Raw genomic sequence first — 20,358 nt, forward strand, 5'->3', positions numbered from 1 at the left:
AGATTCAGAATCTGCCTTATACGACCAAATGTTCCTATTGTGCCAAGCCTGTGACAACATGGTATATCACAATGAGAGAGGCAGAGGAAACCAGTTCTCCTCATGGCCAGGAACTAAGAGAGGAAAACCAATGTTCCCCACTTCCTTGTGAGGGCATGCTCCAATGACCTAGAGCCTCTCATTCCCTACCTCTTAAAGGTTTCCACCACTCCCTAACAGCACCAAGCTGAGGACATCCAAGCTTTTGACACACAAGCCTTCGGGCGCATTTAAGGTTCAATCAGTAGGAAAGATACAAATGATTATAGAAAATTTAGAAGTTGTCCCAAGATGCCACATTGATGGTTGGATCAGGCATCACACTATGGATGTATTGAATGTCATTTGAAAAAAAAAAAACAGCTCTAAAAGGGGTATTGCCATTAGACTTGCCCCAAGTGTCAAAAGCAAAGGGCATCATGATAAAAGAGCCAAAGATAAAAGCTACAAAGTCCGGTAAAGACAACTTGAGAGATTTTGCTAACAAAGTTACCTGAGAATGGACAGGAGGAAGAGCCTCCAACTCCAGCCTTCCTGATGCACAGTGACGCCATCTGAGTTCACAGAGTAATGAGATTGAAAACCTGCCATTCCTCCTTCGGCACAGAGCATTACTTCCAATGGAAAGGAATTTTTCCCAACAGTTGTTTTGAACCCCCTAGAGTAGGGAGTAAGAATCATTAGGAAAGAACATTATTAGAACCATGCTATTTTCTTTAAATAGAATGAGGCCGTAGGAGCAAGATTCCAGGGTTTTTTAAGGTCCCCCACAAATGATGGTAATGATGGAAGTGACTAAAATATTGACAGGGTAGTTAAGGTGATGTGAATGATAATAATAGCTGCTAGAAATTATTCAGCATGTCAATGCTAAAAACTGATGTGCTAATATTAGCTGTTACATTTGATCTCAGCCACTCAAGTAGATGATATTGTGCCCATTTTAGAGAATAGTTAACCAAGACTCAGGTTTAACAAGTTACCAATGGTTACTCAGCTACTCAGGAGCTGGAATTTGAACACAGGTCTGATCAATACTGAGTGTGTGTGTGGCAGAGAGCGTCCACCATGTTTCCCACAAAAAAAAATCATTAGGTGCAATGCAGTCATCATTCTTACCAACTACCTTTCTGTCTCGTCAGATAGCTGATTTCTAACAGAAGAGTGGTTGAGATTTTATTTTATCTCCTCTCTTTTCTGATGTGTAGTTTTAGGGAGTATAATGAATAGGGTGTGTGTGTGTGTGTGTGTGTGTGTGTGTGTGTGGAGAGAGAGAGAGAGAGAGAGAGAGAGAGAGAGAGAGAGAGAGAGAGAGAGAGAATGCATGCACAGACATTTTAACTAAATGTACTTGCCAATTTGAAATCACATATTGGAGAGATACAGCATGTAGCTAAGAGACCCACTGCAGAAGCAGACGTGATGATTAGACCTAGGATTTCACCATCCGGGGCATGTGGTCTGTCTAGAATGCGTCCATTGACCTGTCTGTGTTCCTATGTCAGCATCTATGTAACGGCATGTAGTTCGCTGTCAGCCCTCTTCTATCCCTTCTCACCTTCATGCTTTGAGAGCATTCAAGAAACATAGATCACTGCGCATGCCAGCCCTCTCCTGGGCGTCTATGTCCCGGAGATGAGGTAGCATGGCCACCACTAGCAGGCAAGGCTGCTGCCAGCTCTCTGATCCTCCAACAGCCTGGTATACAGGAATGCCTGTTTTCCTGGTACCTAAGTCCTGGGCTCAGCCGGGGTGCAGTTTCTTCCCGTCACTCCAGGTCTGTCTATTAGTTTGCCATCTCAGCATGCAGGGGTTTCAGGAGTACACACCCACACAGGCATCTGTCACTTCTATGAGAATTTTCCTCCTGAATCCTGGTCTTTCAATCCAGGCCTAACTGCTCCAGTATGCTCTGTAGGTCAGTGAGATGCCTCAGCAAGAAAAGGCGCTTACCCGTGAATCTTATAACCTGTGTGTGATCCCTAGGACCTATACAATGGAAGGAGAGAACCAACCCCACCACGTCTGCAAGTTGTTCTCTTGTGCATACACATGTGCACTCTTACACACACACACACACACACACACACACACACACACACACACACAAGTGCATGAGTTACTCTTAGTTTCTGCTTTGTTGTCCATGAATTCACCTCTTCTTTATCCTGGTGCTACTGAGACTTCATAAAGCTTAGATGACACACTTTTTGGGAGCTATTCAGTTTCTTTCATGTGTTGACCATTTATTTTAATGCATCAAACGCTTCTCATATGAACACAATAGGCAGAAAGCACACACCGTCTGCTTCCTTTTGCTATCTCATGCATATGGTAAATATAACAGCATTTGGTAAGAGTCATTGAAATATCACAGAATTGTATATTGTGCACAGGCCAGTCCCCTCAGAAGCCTGATGCATGCTGGGTAAGACATTTGACTGTAATCAGATAAGGTGTCCCTTAATCACTCGCTCTCCGTAGGACCATGCATATGTTCTCCTAAATGACTTTATCCCACTGTTACCCTAATTTGAAATTTTCTTTTTTCAGCCACATAAATAGAAGAACACAGTTTGAAAACCCTGTCCTGGAAGCAAAAAGGAAGCTACAACAGCATAACATGCCCCACACAGACCTTGGAGCAAAGCCCCTGCAGGCCCCAGGTTTCCGAGGTATGGTGTCTGGCGTCATGCAGGGATGCAGAGGAAACACTGTCCGAGAGACGGTGTGCTCTTCCAGATAGATATGCCGGTAGGAGGGCCTGCCTGATAAAAATACCTGGCTTGACTTCTCGAGACTCTCCCAGTAGCTTTATCATTATTTTTAAACTAGTGCATTTAGCTGCCACAAACTATGCTGAGGCCACTGGGCAGTACTTTATAGGAACTTTATGTTGCCAGGTGGGACATTGATAGTGGGACAATAAACTGCAAAGAGTCTCCAAAAACTCAAGCATGGGAGTGAGGCTTGTTTTCCTTTGTGACAGTAGGCCGCTCATCGGCGACATTACCTAGGCCCAAATCCATCTTCCCCCGTACTGACCCGGAGAGGTCCCGCAGTGTGAATGACTTGTCTTACTATCTGCTGGACCACAGAGGGACTCCCTGGCCACTCGGTATGTCTCAGGGCTGCTTGAGGGCCTGACTACACCTGGGAGCCACCTAGTGGGATGAGTGGCTGCACACTTGCACCTCTTTTGCGCTTCTACTAAATTAAAAAAAGAATGCACACAAGAGAGGCTTCGGTGTCCAGAGCCAACATTTGCCTGGAAGTGAGGTTCACGTCACATGCCTGCAGCACTCTGCAATGAATGTAAAGGTCTCCTGCGGAGCTAAGCTCCACCTTTAAGCCCTGCTTTGATGAACATAGCAGAGAAGAGTCTATGTGGGGGTTTAATTGCATTTTAAAGAAAAGTTTGGTAAAGATAATATGCGGAAGGTAAATGGACTGATAAATTAAAACTCCATCATAATGACTTATTGTTCATCCTATGAAGCAAAAAAAAAAAAAAAATAGAGTATCATGCAAAGTATGTAGCTGATTTCCTACTTACAGTTTGGCTACTGTGCATATCAGATCATACCACCTTCAAAAAGGATATGAGATGCTTATCCACAAAGCTGAGGGTGGTAGTACATGTAATTCTAGCACATGGGAGACTGAGGCAGGAGGACCAAGAGTCCAAGGCCACCTGGATTACAGAGCAAGGCCTGTCCTAACAAAGTAATTAGAATAAAATATTTAAAGCCTCATGGTCTACCAACTGAGCTAGCCAAGCCAAGTAAAATACTTCTCACAGATTAAATTTAAAAAATAATTAATTCCACTTCTTCATATGACAATAATTTTAAAGTATTAAATGTGCTTGGAACCATATTTATTAGAACTCATAGTTGGAAAAGTCTATCATATAACAAATGAGTGGCCAAGCTTGGGTTCAAATACTGTTTAGATTATTTGGGCATATGGTTTGAATATGTCAACATATTACAAAATGTGTCACCTTTACATTCATAACCATCTAGAAATGTTGGCTTTCTGTTTGCTCACTGGCCAGTGGAGATGTATCTGATTGAATTTATAACATCTCACAGCATAGAAGTGTCAACAAAAATTAACTCAGTCCCACATCCAGGTATGCTCTCTAAGCAGTTTTGACCTTTAAGTGTGCTGCTTCTCTCCTGGTGTGATCTGCACCTGTTTAATGTCCTTAAACCAGTCTATTTGATTTTCTACCCCATGCAATCAAGGCTGTGTGCAGGAGCAGCTACTCACACACCCCTCCTCCCTGAGAACTCTCATGACTGGAGAGTTATAAGTCAGTTGCTATTTGAAGCTTTCTTGCCTTCAAAGTTGACATTGCCCTTTTTAACCTCAAGGGCTGATTTCAAGAAAGCACACACTGACAAGTCTCTCTACAACCATACAGCCTTTCATGATTCCCTGGATGCTTGGGACGGCTCTGTATTTGTAGGATGCTCTAATTGTCTGGCTCTTCTCACCCAGTGGCCACAAGCTTGCATCTACCATGTCAGTCTCCCACATTCTCAGGGATTGCTGCTCAGAGGTTGGGGCTGTCTGATAACTTGTCTTAAAATGTCTTTTCCTTTTTAACTTGTATTGGCCAACGTAGAAAAGCCGCTCTTCACCCGGGATGCATCCCAGTTGAAGGGAACGTTCCTCAGCACCACCCTCAAGAAGAGCAACATGGGCTTTGGATTCACCATCATTGGTGGAGATGAGCCGGATGAGTTTCTCCAGGTGAAAAGTGTGATCCCGGATGGACCTGCCGCACAGGATGGAAAAATGGAGACCGGTAAGCTCCCTGGAGCCAGGAAGTGGCCCTGTGGTGACTCCTCTGTAAACAGAACGTGGAGATTCCTCCATGGTTTTAATTCTAAAGTCAAAGGTCACTTTGATTCAGAAAAATGACAAGTCATATATGTTCTCTACTTTAGATTTTTGAGCTGAAATCACTTGTAAACAACATGGAGAGTCGATTTCTGTCTCACTTATCAGACCCTTTGTTCGCCGGTTGGTCTAACAGATTCGTGAAACTACCCTCTTCCAAGTTATTTCACACTCCTTGGGGATGAGATCAACATCTCACACTTTGCTAACTTATATTCAGTGCCTGATATTTTTAATCCTGTATTAATCCTTCAATATTCATATACTAAACTGCTCAGGTTAGATATTTAAGTGTGCATACATATCTCATAGAAAAAATTTTAATAACATTACTTTTTTATATGTATCTATACAATGTCTTAATATATGAATATTTTTCTAGTCAATATCACTTAATTTTCATATATAAGTACTTGGGTGTCTATCTAAATTATAACTGAAATTGATTTCACATGGAAATAAAGGCCCAGATTGTTAAGGACAGAAAAAAATAAAATATACAAAGTCCCCAGAGCAGAAAAAAAAGTAATGAAGTAGGTCTAATTTAAGTCTGATTTGTGATTCTCTTACCTAACCCATGACTTTGAATGAGTTCCATAATTTACAAATAGTCATTTCCTGATGTGAGAAAAAATAAATTAAATTTGATCATCTGAATCATATGATTATAATGATATGCTGAATCATTTTTATGGTCTTATTTTTAAATCCCTTTAGATAGTATTAAAAGTATTGTAATTATACCTGTAAAGAAATATAGTCTATCACCATTTTTGCATTTTTTTACATCGATTCAATTAATGATCTCAGTTTTCTGAGTGGATCCTGTGAAATGCGCAAGTTAGAGAACTATGTTAGACAAGTTTTATCACTGCTATGATTATATATTTATAAATTGAATTGTTTCCATGAGTCCAAAAGGAATTTATAGGTGGAGAGAAAACATAAAATCAAAGTCTTCATTTGAAATTATTTTTAAAGTGGCCAAAGCTTTAGAATTATTTTTTAGTTTCTTTACACCTGTCATTTCCCAAGATTCCTATGTGAGTACATATTTCAGTACCACTCACTAGCAGGGAATAGTGTGTACAGTGCACATTGGGTCTCCTTGGAGATGTTAGACCTTCACACTATGCTCAAACTGTCAAAACTTGGGTGTGGGCCCTAGTAGGTCAACCAAACTGCAGGGGATGGCCATATATACAGAAGCACATGTCAGCCCAAATTGGACTTGATGGTTTTCTTTTTAAAGTTGGAAAGATAAATGGGGCATTTCTGGGAGGAATTATCAGAGAAGGGTGATATGGTGAAATACACTATGTGTGAATTTAAAAAATCTTTGAACTCCAAAACTCATCACATTTTGAAAACACAATTGTTTTAAAAATCGTGTGTACATAATTTTCTACAAGAGTTAGTGTCCAGCACCATAGCTTATCTAGAGAGTTAGAAGGCATCCGCACTTCCACACTGCCCTCCAAAAACCATAACCATTATAACTCAGTGAAAAATGCTCTTACAGTCTGCAGTTAGGACAAAAGCAAGTTATAGGATTCATATTGCTTTAATAGAAAAAGGATCCCCAGGGCTCTTGAACTTCTACAAAATACTTGATAGATCCACTTTTTCCAAGATAAAGAACCTAATTACTTTTCTATGATCTATCCCAGAATTCCTGTTTCAAAGTTAGAAAAGACTTCTAGAAAGTAGAAAGCAAAATGCAACATTTGTATAGCAAGTCTCTTTCTTCTCCTCCCTGTTTTTCTAATTTACCATACCCCATGGGCTAAGACTCATTCCACTGCAAAGCCACAGCTTTATCTAGAATTTAGCACATTTTGTTCATTTAAGAAAACCCCAAATCAGCTATGACTAGAGAAGAAAGAACCAGAGTCCTACATCTGCTCAGAGTCTCCTATTTAGCCTGCTCTACGTGCATTTAACAGACCCCACCAGCCTCTCTGTTCTTGTCATTGCAATGTACCAGGGTTAGAAAGATGGGAATAACAGGACCTCATTTCCAGGGAACTTACATCTAGAAGGGGCTTTGGACACACTGATAAACTACTAGAACAGTGTGATGAGGCTGCAATATCCCTAATGTTGAAACAAAATCAGGAGTGGGGGAAATAAATAACAAGAATTTTTAAAAAGGAGTGTGCTGAATAATTTTATTGGAACTTTAGAGGGATTGTAATTTCCTTTATTAGAAAAGAATTTAGTTAAACAAAATATAATGCTTTTTAAATATTCAAAAATATATATTCACATCTAATTACAAAATAATTTTAACATATATAAGTGTATTTCTATGAAATTGAACAGGTTATCATAGAAAGAATTGCTCTTTAATTCAGCAAATATTTAGTGAAGGTCTGTGCATGCCAAACATTCTACTAATTAATAATGATGCAAAGTAGAAAGACAAATGCTTCTATCCCCACAAAATTTGCAGTGTAAACAGAAATAATGAGTGAAATGTTGGTGGATGTTTATATCAATGCAATAATAAAAATGCATACCTGAATAATGAAATGGTAAAGAGGAAGAAGGTGTCAGCTTTGGAAAAAGAACTTCTCCTAATGTTCTGAAAAATCATCTCATGATGATGATATTAAAAGATGAATAGATGTTTGCTGGCTGGACGAGTGAGAAGAGCTGTTGGAAGACACATATATGAAAAAAAAAAAAGGATTGGGAAAGACTGAGAGGTCTGCAAGCCACCAGTGAATGTTAGTGCTTCTGCCTGGGTGTACATTTGTGATGAACTTTAGAGTCACAAGTGAGAAAGACTGACTACGCCTACAAAGACTAACTTACACCAAAAAACTGTAGATAATCATATATCCTAAAGTTCTAAAAGATCATAGGATGCACATATCTTTACCTAAACTTCTCTGGACAAATTTTCAACCACTTAAGCACAGAGCCTTACTCTGTGGCTAACATTGTTCAGACATGTATCTATAGACCTAACAAACTGCTGGTAAATAACAGGTATTCACTTTGGTTTGTTTTATTCTGAGAAACCAAACCCAGGGCTTTGTACATGCTGGGTAGGTGCTGTCTGCAGCAGCAGGTATAAGTACTGGATGGATGGATGGATGGATGGATGGATGGATGGATGGATGGATGGATGGATGATGTTATAAATGAAGAAATGCCATTTGAATTTTGATACCTATTTTGTAATAGAGCCTAGGCAATGATGTTGAGTAAGGTAACTCACCACAAAAGCAAAATTAAACCCAGTTTTGATCTTCTACATGACATGGCATAAACAAGCATATTAGAGACCAAATTATTCTATTTTAAAAATATATATATTAAACATTAAAAATAACAAAAACAAACATTATAGAGATTAGAGGAAAATCACTGATGTTTAAAATGAGTGGTCTCATTTGATATTGAAATAAGCATGGCAATATTTTATTCAACATTTTTAGTTCTGGTTACATCTAGTTTAGGGAAACATGTCAGTAGCTTGTGTGGACACAAGAAAAACAACTGTGTGAAAATGTTTCCGCAAGGTTCTGCACCAGAGCAAAAAGGGTGAGCAGGGAATTCTTCCTTAGTTGGCAGTGACTCTGGAGTAGAGGACAGGCAGAAAGGAGGGTAGTGGCCTCTGGCTTCTGACAACTGAGCCAGTTCCCAGTAGTTCCAAAATGTTTGAGAAGTTTTCTCAAAACACATTACTGTGATGCCCAAGAACCATGTAACATTGACTATTAAGTATTCTACACATTCTGGAAATCAGATACCACAGACCCTGTTAATAATATCCTTTAAAATATTTTAGTGTCTTTGTGTCCTAAGAGAGCACTCTTTAAAGTATTCTAAAAATCAAATTTGATATAACATAGCTCATAGAGGCCACAGAGTCTGAAAGGTATTTAGCTACCATCTCCTGTTGAAAAGCTTTCTCACTGTATGATGGTCCGTCGTCCCGCTCCCCACCCCCCCTCCGCTAATATTTGAGTCGATGCTCTGTGGTTACCAGTATGTAGAGGGAAGAATGTTAGCCAACCCATGAGGTTCTCCTAGAGACCAGGGTAGAGTTATGAAGTCACAATGTTAGTTTTTTATTGACTCTCTTTACAGTATTTGTCTGTTTTAATAATAAGATCACAAACAAATACCCTGAAGGATGAGCATGCTAGCATTCCTTAGTCCCTGGTACTTCTTCATTTGAATAGATCAGTTTTACAAGTTGTTACCTCAGTGTCTGTGGTTACAAAAGTAGGGCTACCCAACTAGTTTTGCCATCCTTTAGTAAGGTGTGTGTGTGTGTGTGTGTGTGTGTGTGTGTGTGTGTGTGTGTGTGTTGTGCACATATATGTGTAGGTGCACATTTCAGAAGGTTGATATCAAAATGCCTTCCTCTGACATGTTCCACCCCATTCCTTTTTTCTTTCAAGACAAGCTGTCTCAGTGAACCTAGCTCTCACTAGCTCATCTAGACCAGCTAGCCTCCAAGCCCCAGGCATCCTCTGGTCTCACTTCCCAACACTGGGAAGGCCCACACTGCTATATGTGGCTCCTTATATGGGTTGGGAATCTGAACTCTAGTCTCATCCTTGGGCAGCAAGCAATTTAACCCACTGAACCATCTACACAATCTGTTTGGTAAGTCTTTTTAAATGAAGATTCTTGTGCCCACAGACCTGCTGCTTCCAGATTCCAAGAAATGCTATTTGGAATGTATATTTACATCCTTATAATTTTGTCAAAGCAATATGTTCACAAACTGAAAAATTAGCATGAAAATGTTTATAGTGGACAAAATATTTCTTTACCTAGCCCTCCCTTCCTCCAGGACTACATCCAAGATACAGCAAATTAGTTCCAGGCACATTCAATCTTTTGATGCTGCAATACAACATTATCATCTACAAAATTTGTCTTTGAGAACTTGCATTTGAATTACTAAAAAAAATCTTAAGAGAAATTCTCAAGTTTTAAGTAGGTTTACAATTTTGTGTTGGGTTGTCCTTGGCTGCATGGCTCATGAGGTGATCTCTAGGCATGCCTATCAGCTGTTTCTCTCAGTAACTAATTTTACACAAAATTCTCCTAACAATTCAGACATGAATCATGTTTATGTTCATTGAGGAGAAAATGGTGCTTTGCTGTCTTATACCACATCTGGTACCACATGTTTTCCTTAGTATTTTTACTACTAATTTTAGTGAAATTGTAAGATTTTTGCATTGTCATGTATTTCTGTGTTGGTTCGTTGAGCTCAGTAGCCTATCATTGATATGGCTTCTGTCACACACTTTGTAAAGTGTCACATTGCCGATAGGTGGTGGTACATGCCTTTAATCCCAGCACTCAGGAGGCAGAGGCAGGTGTGTGTGTGTGTGTGTGTGTGTGTGTGTGTGTGTGTGTTATGCACATATATGTGTAGGTACACATTTCAGAAGGTTGATACCAAAATGCCTTCCTCTGTCATGTTCCACCCCATCTGTGAGTTTGAGGTCTAGAGAGAGAGTACCAGGACATCCAGGGCCTACACAGAGAAACCCTGTGTGTGTGTGGGGGGGGGTCATATTGCCTTTTTCCTTTGTTACAATAGCTTTCTTTAAATTTTCTCACTTTTTAGAACTGAAGAGATGATTCTCTGTGTTAGAGTGTTTGTTGGAAGCATGGAACCTGAGTTTGGATGGCCAACACTCATACAGGCATGGCTTTGTGTGACTGTCACCCCAGACATTTTACAGGAGACAGAAGCAGGCAGATCCCAAGACTTCACTGGCAAAGCAGCCTAACCAAAGAAGTTATCTTCAGTTCAGTAAGAGACCCTGTCTCCAGTCAGTAAGTTGGAGAGCAATAGAGGAAAACACACAATGTTCTGCCCTGGCCTTCTCATGCATATGCACTGGTAAATACACTTGCAAACTCATGTACATTACACACACACACACACACACCACCACCACCACCACCATACCCCCATGCAATTCTAGAGGGTCCATTTGGATAGAAAGAAGCATGTTTTACTGTCCTCCCCACATGGACTAGTTCTGCAGCTGACACAACTTTCCATTATGCCTCTCCCTGTGTGCAGTCCACTGTTTTCCTCAGTGGTAGCCTCCTCGTGTGTGGACCATAGGTGTCATTTCCTTAGAGCACAGTTCTCATGTGTCTTATGAACCCATTAGTCCATATTTAAAAGTGACCTCTGGCTTGTTTTTTTTTTAAGTGACCATAGCTTTATTGGTTTATTGCCAGGTCTTCTGCTCCAGTTGGCTATTAGTCTGTTTTCATGGCAGCACCAGACTTCTTTACCGCTGTAGTGCTGGGGTATAATTTGAGGTCCTGTGATACATACGGTTACATTCTTTCTCCTTAGATTGCTTTGTGGTTCCATATGAATTCTTGGGTTGTTTTTACTAGTTCTGTGAAGTATAATAACAGAATTCTGATGAATAAATTAAGTTCAGCAATATAGCACTTTCCACGGTATTAATTCTTCCAAATAAAAATCTTTCTATTGTCTAGTTAGTGTCTTTTTTTATTTCCTTTTTCAGTGACTTCAGATTTTCACTATGGAGGTCTTTCATTCTTTATTAAGTTTATTCATGAGTACATTATTAGTTTTGTTTTGAGCTATTTTAATGAGATTTTTTTCCTAATTTATTTATCTGGGAGTTTATTTTTGGTATATATGAAAGCTGCTGAAAGTTATTTGTGACCTGTGTTTGAAGCTGACTTTGAAGACTGAATTTCTATAGGATTTGTGGGGCATTTACCCACCAACCCCATAGCTCCCCAGAGTTTTCTTGAGTGTGAGCAGCAGGAAATATTAGATAGAAAGATTTATATTGCGGAAATAAACAGATAGAAAATAAAGGATAGCCTCGAGAGGGCCTGGAACCTTTTCCACTGTCTCTGCCCCAGGGTTTTTATAGAGATGCCAAGGGGTGAAGCAAATGACCTCCTCCCCCAGCACAGCCAAGTGCAGACCATCTCAGACACCTGCACTCAGGCCCGTGGTCCTAATCATCCTCTATGCGGACCTGCTGGGTAAAGACATGAGGAACCCGAAAACGGGCTCCCATAGGTCCCCCTTTCTTAATATATAAAAAAATAACTATTAATAGCTTACAGCAATCTCCATAGCTGTTACACCTCCAAGTATGGAGTAGAGGATGATATAGATGGCATTTCTCTTTTGAATTAGGTCCAAGGTGACTACAGCAGTCTTAGCTGCCTCAAGCCCTTTCTAAACCAAAAACTCTTAAGGTAACTACAAACTTAAAGAATCCCTTAGCTTCATCATTACTATTAACAGGTTAACATAAATATTGCTATACATAGTCACAATTCTCTCAATCTAAAAGCAAACTCTTAACAGAACCATTTGAATTAGCATATATGGTGCTATATATAGTTAATTTTCTCTGTCTTACAACTTTAACTCTTAATCATTTGAATTTCCTTGCTAACAGAACATAGGAAAAACCTTGATGTATCCACATCAAACTTAAGTATTTCCTTAACTCCACAAAATCAGGGTAGTGTGCATTAATATCAATAGGTTAAACATAATTTCTGCAAACATAATTCAACCTCATAACTCCTCCTTTTCTTTATAATTTTAAACAAATCTCAAACCTAGTTAGAAAAAAACCAAACTTATACAATTCCTACAAACCCATATTAAAAAGCAATATTCTCAATCTAACCATTAACACACTTTGAAAACTTTTAGCAAAGCATCCAAAAGAAGTTTCATAATAAAACTCTTTATACTTTAAATTTTAGTGTACCCATTTGCATTTCTTACTAATAAAACATGACATTAATCCACTCAAACAACAATTTTTTAAATTAAGTAGACTAAGGAATATTAACTTTCCCTTTTCTTTATAATTTTTTAAGCAAAGTCTCAAGCCTAGTTAGAAAATCCAAACTTTTCCGTTTAAACAGTTCCATTTGTAACACAAGACCAGTTCCATAAGTAATTCCATTTTTACATAAACTGTTACACAAAACAATTACATTTTTAACACAGAATAGTTCATGAATCACCAGCATATATGCATACACAAAACTGCATCTTGAGTCAAGGTAGAAACAATAAATTTCTTCACTTAAACAGTTCCATTTTTAACACAAATAACTCCAGAAAATAGTTCCCAGGTCATTACTATAAGTAAACTCAAAATTGTCCCATTGCAATGAAATCTATTGTTTAGTTCATGAAACCCTAAAATTCAAATGATAAATTCTGGTACTAGCCTTCCAAATATGAAGAAATCCATAACCAAAATCATTCTGTAATTTTATCTCATTTTAAGTTCAAAAAGTTCAAAAAAAAAGTAAATTCTGGTATCAGGCTTTCACTTCCAAATACGAAGAGACGTTTTACAACCAAAACTTTTTGCAGTTAACAATTTTAGTTCAAACAAATGTCTCTGCAACTTTTGTTCTCACAGACAGAGACCTTTCTAGGTACAGTAGTTTTCTAAACCGCACTGTTTTTGATGTTAGCTCAGGTTTTTCTGTGTTGCGTTGATTTTTCCAGGGATCTCAGCTGTGGGTGCAGCTTATTGTGCTGGTTCTGGCGTCCGCCATTTTTAGCTTCTTAGCAGCTTCTGGAGCTTTTGAAACCATTCAGCCTGCCTACTTTGCAGTCTACTAGGATACTATCTTCTGTGTCTCAGATTCTTTTACCATATACATTAAGCATGGATTCACACTCAATATTTACACTTTCACAAACTCACATATAACATGTGCTTAAGCATAAACTCACAACATTTACACATTTTTATAAACTCACATATAACATATTAACATCTACTTATTTATAGTCCTTAAGGAAACTATAGAACTACTTTAGCAAATATATTTGTTATTCTTATATGCTTCTTATCTTGTTTCTTATTTAAACTTACATTTACAACTAGTATCTTTACTCCTTATAAGCTTATTACTACATGTCTTAAGACTACCTTAGATATTTCTTGAAAGCTTATATTCTTAAAGGAACTCTATAGATCTATTTTACAAACTTATATAGGGCTACCATTAGCAATTATCTAACTTAGCAAACACCTAAAGATTTCTTAACACAGATCTAACAAGACAGAATAATTTCTACAAACTCACATATCTTATTTTCGTCTTTCTACTTCTTACTCTTAATTATTATCACCATCTCTATTAGAAAGATTCTCTTAACTAGACAGGAAGTACGTACATCATTTCTAAAGTTTAGAGTTTATAGTCAGCTTTGTTATAAAGCACTGCGATTTAGTGAATGTTGTCATTATAGAGTTGTGATACTTGTTGCTAGGGGATTGTAACATTCTCAGGACGAAGCCACACCCCAAAGTTGCCAGTTCTCTCAGGCTTTCAGAACCGGCAGAGATGTACTGTCAGCAGTAAACCGTTTTTAACTAAAGGCTGTCCCTTCACCCAAATTCATAATAGCTCCCCTAAGTACTTCAATACAGACAAACGTTTCTATTAGAGCAGTACTTTTGGTTTGCTCTACCAAAAAACTTCACTTCATGCTGAGGGTGAAATTACCATATTTAGCTGCTGTAAAGCTCGTCGCCAAATACTGCACAGCTATTAGGTGATATAAAGTATTTTTCTAAAGGAGCTAGTAAAGCCAAAAGCGGCACAGATCCGAACTCTTATTTCCTCACTGTTTACATTAAACCAGTGACAAAACCTCAAATACTAATCGAGCCACTTTCATTCTGGTTCCTTTATAGGAATGTCATTGGAGCTGACCTTCCTTAGTTCCATGCTCCTTACCAAACGCTCCGGTAACCACCGAGCTTCATTCTCCTCTTGTGAAAAAACACAAACATGTCCTCAACCCCATATTAAAACAGGATCGGGACCCTTCCATAATCCCGAGCAGGGGTCTTTCCATTTCACTTGAGCAAAAGTCGCTTGGATGCCACTGTGCCAAAATCTATCTGCAGCAGACTGTTCATAGACATCCATATTCAAAAAGTTCGGAACAAAAAGCATGATTTAATGCATTATGTGGCGATTGAGGGTAAATTTCTTCCTTTCATTGTTTGAAGTTGTATTTTAAGACTGCTATGAGCCCTTTCCACAATACCTTGTCCCTGAGGATTATAAGGAATACCTATTTTATGTACAATTTCCGGCTGGGTACAAAATTGTTGAAATGCCTTACTACTTTATCCAGAACCATTATCAGTTTTAATAATTTTTGGTATACCCAGATACAAAAAACACTTCCAAAGCAGTGCAAAATTACATGTTTTGTAGCTTCCCCAGGTTGTGCACTAGCCATTAAAAATCCTGAATAAGTGTCAATGGTCACATGTACATATCTTAATTTGCCAAATTCTGCAATATGCATAACATCCATTTGCCATAGATAATTGGGAAGAAGACCTTGAGGGTTTACCCCTAAGTGAGGAATAGGAAAATATTTTGGACATACCCCCACATCATTTAACTATTTGATGAGCTGCTTCTTTGGTAAGATTGAATTGCTTTCTTAAACTTTTGCTATTTTGATGAAAAGCATGTGACTGTTGTGCCATTTCCACTAGGGATAATGCTCAGCCATTGCATTACCCCTCAGCTAAAGGACCAGGAAGATTGGAGTGAGCTCTAATATGGCCCACAAAGCATGGCAGCTTTCTTTTGTGGAATAGCGTCTTGAATTTGTTGAAACATTTTGACTTGATTGTTGTTAGTTCCAATATTTTCACCAAAACTGTTACTATTCAAAGGAGTCAAGAACATAGATGTTCTTTCATGAAAGGTATCCTTCATTAGCTTACTTTGAGAAAAAGCATTTTCAGGATTTAGTATTTTCACTTCATTAGCTTGAACTCCTGATATTAGCATCTGTGATATTCAGCATTGATTTCTTATAAGGAACTTTCAGGTGAAGCAACTCTTTTGTAAGACAGCTAGATTTTAAGTTTGTTTCCCATCTGTAAAACAGTCTTTTTTTTTTTTGAATGCCTATTTCTTATCCCCTTAATTAGATTTACAAAGGAATCACTCATTGCAGGCAGTTTGTTCAAAAGGCAAAGAAATGTCGGGTGTTGGTGGTGCACACCTTTAATCCCAGCACTCAGGAGGCAGAGCCAGGTGGATCTCTGTGAGTTCGAGGCCAGCCTGGGCTACCAAGTGAGCTCCAGGAAAGGCGCAAAGCTACACAGAGAAACCCTGTCTCGAAAAAACTTAAAAAAATAAAAAATAAAAAAAAAGGCAAAGAACTTTAATTTCAACATAAGTTTCTTCATATCTAAGACAACTTTCAGTGTATAAACTGCTTTCCCTTGTTTTAAGGATTTTAAAGTGGTTTGTTTGCTCTTATAGGCAGCTTTCTGTCATCCAGCTACTGTAAAAACTTTGCACAGCTATTAGGATAAATAAGGCATTTTACCAACGGAGCCCCAAACCTCGAAGCACCTAGTTCTGTACTTAAACTCTTAGATGATTTTCCTCCTTATTCTTTTTAAAGCTGTATTTTAAGTTTACCATGAACCTATTTTCGAGCTGACAAAAGTGTTTCAGGGCAATGTCACCATCTTTAGCAGAAAAACTACCTTTCCCAGAATGCATTCCCTTATCAATCCATAATAATATCAGTCCCTTATATCATTTCCCATATTTCTTTTCGGGTCTGAGAGTCAACTGGTTCTCTTTTACTAGACTTGCCCGGGAGGTTTGAACAAAGTCTCTTGCCTTTGCAACAGGAGATTTGAACAAGCATTTTACATTTTCAGCTATGGCACATTGGAAGATTCCTGGTCTCTCCTCAGCTGGCTTCAACAGGTGTCTCTCCTTCATTTGACACTGGCCCCGGATCAGAACCGTACCTGCCTCGTTAGCGCGCATTGAGGCTGGCATTCCTTATAGCAACTTTCCCCTGGGCTTGTGTTTGTTTTAGCCAGTCAGTGAAAAACAGGATCATGTACAACAGCTTTTCCATAGCTCCTTCAGAGAGATTTTCTCCCAATAATCTTATTCTCATTTTGCTTGCTCCTTCCTTCCCCAGATGCAGAGCTTCAGCTATCTGTCTGCAGCTCTGTACCTCTGCTAGCTGCCTTTGGAGATAGGGGCTTTGTTTTTGTTTTTTTTTTTCTCTTCCCGAATCTGACTCAAACTCTAGCAGCTTTGTCAGGTCATGCATTTCTGGGGAGGAATCTGTCCCCTCTGTTTCTTCAGAGTCTTTCTCCCAGACAGTTCCCAGTTTGGTCTCAATTTATCTCCTCTACCCCAGAAACAGTTTACAACACTACAATGGCGGCTTTCCCTGCTACTGAAGGTAGGGGTTTTTTGTTCGTTTCTGTTTTCAGGTTCTGTGTGGTTTGCATACAGACTGAAACTCTAATAAGGGAGGTTTTTGTCATTTCTAAACTCCCATTAGGAGAGGTGTTTTGCCTCATCAGGCCTTCACCTGGCCCAGTCCCCCAGTGGGTTGGGTTTGCTTGCCTGGGTGCTCAAGGACAGAGCTTATGCCAGAGGCAATCACCCCTCAGGGCTACACTCCCTCATCTCAGGGAGTCAGTTGAAACAAAGCTTTTCTCAAAGAGGTGCTTTCTCTGACTGAAAAGAAAGCTTTACTCCTGGATAGTTCTGTTCTGCCCTGGCTGGGCTCTTTCCCCAGACAGTGTTCTGACTCGGCAGCACGACTGCTTCAGACACAGTTCAGCTTTACTGTTTTCCCAGAAAGGTCCTTACTCTGATAGGAAAGCTTTTCTCAGATTTCTTTTTGCAGCTGTGGACCTATCAACCCGGGACTTGTAGAAAAGTGGACAACTGTGCCGTTCCCACTAGCTTTAGTTTTGTTTGTTCATTAGCAATCTTCCCCAGGTTCCTGCACCTTCCTGCCTCAGCTCTGTGCTCCAGGAAGTTTACCACTGCAGGAACCCTAGTATCCCCGAAATGCACTCCAACTCAGAGATGCTGGCCAGTAGCCTCTGGGTTTTTGGTCAGAAGCGAGGATACAATACTAACAGTTTGCATTGCTTCAGGGGATCTTTGCATTAGGACGATTAGGAGCACCTTTTCATTCTGAAACGCTCACTCAGAAACAAAACCCTTGATGCCTCAGCTTGGCTATAACTGAAAAGCTTGGTTTTTCTGCTTTTCTCAGGCAAAGTTTCCTGCCCTTTGGGGCTCTCTATAGCTCTTCACCCACACTCTCCCCAGGCGTTTCCCTCAGGGTACTCTGACCACTGTCTTTTACCAGCTTGAAGAGACAGAGCTTAGAAGGGGTTTTTAGAAACTTGTTCCTGCCTCCTGCATTGCAGGGAGGATTGTTCAAGAGGTTTTGCTGTCTTAAGTTTGTTGTTTTCCCTTAGAGCTAATCACAGGTGGTCCCCATACTAATATCTTCAGGTGATTCTAATTTTTGTCCTTCTGAGAGAGAAAGTTAAAGGCTTTAGTTTTTAAGAGAGCTTTTGAGAAAGATTAAGGCTTTTTAGAGAGATTTCCCCAAATTTTCCAAGAAAAGCTTTATAGTTTAAGAGAAAGATTTTTTTCCCCCAGGAGAAAGAAAGACCAACTTTTCCCAAAACTTCGCAACTTTAAACTTTGACTTCTTACACCCCCATTTTTGCCTCAGGGAGAAAATACTTTTTCCTGCCACTTGGACTTAGCATTTCAGCTGTCCCCAGGTCAAAAGCTTCCATAGGAAACTTTTTCTTCCTCACAAGCTCAGAGAAGAGCTTTTTTTTTACTACCCATAAAGCCCAAAGAAAGATTTTTCCCCCAGTTTGCTTTCATAGCCCCCAAAGTTAGATAATTGAAGAGTTTTTCTGTCTAGTTGCCTTTCTTATTTTTTTTTTTTTTTTTTTTTTTTTTGGTTTTTCGAGACAGGGTTTCTCTGTGTAGCTTTGCGCCTTTCCTGGAACTCACTTGGTAGCCCAGGCTGGCCTCGAACTCACAGAGATCTGCCTGGCTCTGCCTCCCGAGTGCTGGGATTAAAGGCGTGCGCCACCACCGCCTGGCTGCCTTACTTATTTTTTCCTACACAATCTTACACTTATAAGTTTTTCCTACACTATATTACTACCCTATACCTTATACTTATTTTTCACAGATAGAAATTGAGAAAGGAATAGAAGATAGAAAATTTTGACAGAAGAGAATTTCACTGCATCATCGGACATCCTTCTAGTCCGCTTTCCTTTTCTCTTGAGGATAAAACCCCTGCCTCTCAATAATATATATATATTCCATAACACTGGCATGCCTTTCCACTGGCAGGGCTGACTCACACTTTCACCAAAAACTCTGTAATAAAACTATTATTTTCCTTTATCTTTACTCCCTATTACTTTGTCTTTAGTCCCTGTTCATTTGTCTTTAGTCCCCCCTTTTTTTGCTCCCCCTTTTTTTCTTTTGTCCCTTTTTTCCTTTTTTCTTTAGTCCCTGTTCATGGCACCATGCTGTGGGGCATTTACACACCAACCCCACAGCTCCCCAGAGTTTTCCTGAGTGTGAGCAGCAGGAAATATTAGATAGAAGAATTTATTGCAGAGATAAACACATAGAAAATAAAGGATAGCCTCGAGAGGGCCTGGAACCTTTTCCAACGGCCCCGACTGTCTCTGCCCCAGGGGGTGAAGCAAATGACCTCCTCCCCCAGCACAGCCAAGTGCAGACCATCTCAGACACCTGCACTCAGGCCCGTGGTCCTGATCATCCTCTATGCGGACCTGCTGGGTAAAGACACGAGGAACCGAAAACGGGCTCCCACAAGGATTATAAGACAAGAATGGACTATGGAATTATAATCTAACTTCTGGTGTGTGTGTGTGTGTGTGTGTGCTTGTCTATATGCATATGGAAGCCAGGAGTCAACATCAGGCATCCTCTATTGCTTCTCCATCTTATGTTTTAAGACAGGGTCTCTCACTGAACCCAGACTTCACTATTTCAGGAAGTCTAGATGTCCATCAAGCCCAAGGGATCCTCCTGTCTTCACTTCCCCAAAGTAGGAGTGTGGGCCTGTGCTGCCACACTCTGCATCTTACATGGGTTCTGGAAGATCCAGATGCAAGTCCTCATGCTTTACCAATTATTTTATCTCCACAGATTTTTCTTCGGTTTTCCTCTGAGACTCCCTCCATCTCTGACTTGGGACATATGGTAGAGGTTCTGTATGCAGGCATACAGCAAAACAGACCTTCTGTAAATATTTACCATATGTTTTATAGTCCCTAGTCTTTGGGGACTTCTGGGGACCAACTGAGACTCTAGTCCACATTATTCTACTCACCAAGAGAACATTAGAACAAGCTAACTATTGTTAGGTGAGTCAAACAGTAAATCACAACAATACAACTTTGCCATTTAGAAAGTAACCCCAGAAAACACATTAACAAGTGGGTATGTTCATTTGTTCATTTCTATGCAGTGTTCCAATAAAAC

The 20,358-nt window shown here is 39.5% G+C and overlaps 1 protein-coding gene across 12 annotated transcripts in view; it reads left to right on the plus strand.

Annotated features, from left to right (window-relative positions):
- The window catches only part of Magi2 (membrane associated guanylate kinase, WW and PDZ domain containing 2), a 1,445,964-nt gene that overhangs the window by 1,102,180 nt on the left and 323,426 nt on the right, over positions 1-20,358 (plus strand). For 7 of the 12 annotated variants that reach the window (XM_076566331.1, XM_076566328.1, XM_076566327.1 and 4 more), the window contains 3 exons: positions 2,593-2,714; positions 3,029-3,157; positions 4,676-4,858. In XM_076566331.1, coding sequence (XP_076422446.1) covers positions 2,593-2,714; positions 3,029-3,157; positions 4,676-4,858 — 434 coding nt within the window. The remainder of the gene's footprint in view (positions 1-2,592; positions 2,715-3,028; positions 3,158-4,675; positions 4,859-20,358) is intronic. The other 5 variants (XM_076566329.1, XM_076566330.1, XM_042272918.2 and 2 more) reach the window with 1 other exon arrangement.

This window comes from Peromyscus maniculatus, chromosome 3, assembly GCF_049852395.1.
Source record: "Peromyscus maniculatus bairdii isolate BWxNUB_F1_BW_parent chromosome 3, HU_Pman_BW_mat_3.1, whole genome shotgun sequence".
NCBI classification, from domain to species: domain Eukaryota; kingdom Metazoa; phylum Chordata; class Mammalia; order Rodentia; family Cricetidae; genus Peromyscus; species Peromyscus maniculatus.